This window comes from Engystomops pustulosus, chromosome 8 (assembly GCF_040894005.1).
Source record: "Engystomops pustulosus chromosome 8, aEngPut4.maternal, whole genome shotgun sequence".
Taxonomy (NCBI): domain Eukaryota; kingdom Metazoa; phylum Chordata; class Amphibia; order Anura; family Leptodactylidae; genus Engystomops; species Engystomops pustulosus.
In genome coordinates, this window is record NC_092418.1 from 106,221,943 (window position 1) to 106,224,583 (window position 2,641).

The following is a 2,641-nucleotide window of genomic DNA, read 5'->3' on the forward strand; positions in this document are numbered from 1 at the left end:
GGCCACAAGGTCTCCAAACATTGTTTTTGTGCCTCTCCAGGTGACATATCAGCAACAGACCTCAGTCACATCACAGATCCCTCCGTACTGGGGGGGGAGCTGGAATCTCCAAAACACATCTTCTCCCACCAGCCCAAACACAGGGTGGTGTACATGGGGTCACAGAACTGACCCACTGCGTCAAGGAGAACCGCATTGGTCTCGGGAGTACATCACAATGGGCAGATAGAGCTCCTCTAGGATGAGGAAAGTTGTGCCCTCTTTATAGTAGTAGTATGACCACCACCTGCTGACAAACTGATGAGTGAGATGCGGACATGTGTGACCCCTCCCTCATACAGTGCAGCTACAGTGGCCCCGTCCGCATTCAGTACATTGACAGACCTTGTAGAAAAGACAGGCTGGCCTTTATTGGAATGATCACATGTCACCATTTCATGGAAAATCAGAAGCAGCAAACAACGGCGCAGATACAATCCGGCTCTGTGCAAGCAAAGATAAGAGGTGGCAGGGGGCACAAGCTGCTGCCATCCCCCCCACCCCAGTACAAAGATACAAAACGCCAGCAAGCGACTACCATGACTGGTCACAGGGAGCTGCGGGGTCCATACATAATACCAGGACTGGATCCCAGAGCATGTGTTTTATTGAACCGTAATGTGGAGGCCAGGGCCACCCATCCTCCTGGAGATGTATAAACCCGAGGCCACAGAAACTTTCAGCAACCGAGCACCTAGGACATGACCCCAAACACTGGATTGTGGCGGCAAATGCTCGGCCCGATCTCCTCATAGTCCTTCTTTGTGTGACAGACCTGATAGAACTCCGGCTAGAAAACAAAACAAAGTCCATCAGTGAAGAACCTAATTCTACCCCGTCTGGGGGCACGACCTCTGCTGCCTCCCTCACCCATCAACCGTGCCATGGCCTTACCGTGGATGCCAACATGGAGCCCCCGAACCAGACAGCATAGCGTTGCATGTGGTGTGTGATCACCTGCACATCAATGGGCTTTGGCTGAAAAGGAAAGAGGAGACAATGGCACCACATCAGTACACTACCCGTGTACAACAGTGTGTGGGGGCATCAGGAACACCATAAAAGGACCCAACATACTACCCCAGACTAGCCACAAGTAAATCCTGAATGACTACGACTCCTCCTGGACCCCCCTAAGGGAATCCCCCCCACGAGACACTATAGCTTTTATCTATAGGTTTCTACCCCCCGACCCCCCTGTACTGATTCCAGGTCATTCCTTCCTGCTCAGCCCATGTACTTGCCTTCAGGCGGCCTCCACTCAGCTCCTCGCTCAGCTTCAGTCTTGCATCCACTGTCCTCTTCAGGTCTCTCTGCAGACGGCGGCCAAAGTCCCTGAACATGGTGGAGCCTCCAGAGAGGACGATGTTCTGTGCACAGAGCAGGTGTCAGGATAAATTAGGACAACAGTGACCTACAGACCACGAGGTTCCTCACTCACCTTATAGAGAGGGCGACGCACATCAATGGGGCAGTTCTGAATCACTTCATCCACAACCTCAGAGATGGGCTGGGTGAAGTCTGGATTAGCAAACTGCAAAGTGGCAAGAGAAGATTAAAAGTGGCACACGCCGTGATCACACGGTGCATGCAGTGGGGACGGTGACTAACCTCAGGGTGGAAGAAGATCTCAGGGCCCAGGAACCTCTCATACCCCACGTCAATGCTGAACTCCTTCTTAGAGATGGCGTTGATGCCGCTGTACTGCTTTATCCACTTGGCGCTATCTGTATCATATTTGCTGAATTCCTTCACCAGGTCAGGGCAGACGTAGCTGAAACGTTCCTATAAAGAGACAAAGGAGACGATGTCGAGGTCGGGTACAGCACGGACCCTAAACTACCATTATATTTTAGGTGTAAAGGCTCAGCGATGATGTGGGGGATGTAATATCTGTTGACCCGCAGTTCCCCTGATGGGTATATAAGGAGTAGGGTGAGTAGGTGATTGCCCATCAGACTGCACTTGGTTTTTGGTGTATCCTCCAGTACTACAGTAACAGATGCCATATCCCCCCACGCTGCCACACATGCTATGTGGGTGTATCTGGCATTCACATTACTAGACTAGTCAAGAACGCCCACTATTCTCAGTAATTAAGTGATTCAGGGCGGCCATGGGTGGGGGGCGGCTTACGGTGATTCCAGTCAAGGGCACAGCCAGTTTTATACTGTACAGGTGCCCGGGCCGTGGAGTCACTGTATCTCCCCCTACCCCATCATCTAGATCACTCGATAGGACCAGGTTACTAAAGATGAAAGATGCTGCTAGAAGAGGGAGGGAACAGGCGATTACTGCTCCCTTATTAACCCCCTTGGTACCTTCTTACGGCTGTGTTCACATGACAGGACCATGTCTCTCTACAGGCAGACCATAGAGGGAGGGGGAATAATGGTCCAGCCATGAAGACGTCTCCCGATTCCATGTGAGGCCTAATACAGCTCAAACAGTGGCTCCGTGGAGTTGATAAATGCAAGTGTGAATACAGTGTGTACGTGTGTTTGTGTATTCAGCCCCCTTGAACTTTTCTACTTTTTACCACATTTTAGGCTAATATTTTTGGTGAAGAGTCAACGACAAGTGAGACACAAATGTAATGTGT

General features: G+C 51.0%; 1 protein-coding gene across 1 annotated transcript in view; it reads right to left on the bottom strand.

Annotated features, from left to right (window-relative positions):
- Window positions 1-385: 385 nt before the first annotated feature.
- Window positions 386-2,641, bottom strand: part of LOC140075830 (actin-related protein 3-B) — a 14,897-nt gene continuing 12,641 nt past the window's right edge. The window contains exons 8-12 of the mRNA XM_072122182.1: window positions 1,651-1,824; window positions 1,481-1,573; window positions 1,284-1,409; window positions 934-1,017; window positions 386-829 (exon numbers count right to left, since the gene is read on the bottom strand). Of these exons, the coding sequence (XP_071978283.1) occupies window positions 734-829; window positions 934-1,017; window positions 1,284-1,409; window positions 1,481-1,573; window positions 1,651-1,824 (573 nt within the window). The 3' untranslated portion in view covers window positions 386-733. The remainder of the gene's footprint in view (window positions 830-933; window positions 1,018-1,283; window positions 1,410-1,480; window positions 1,574-1,650; window positions 1,825-2,641) is intronic.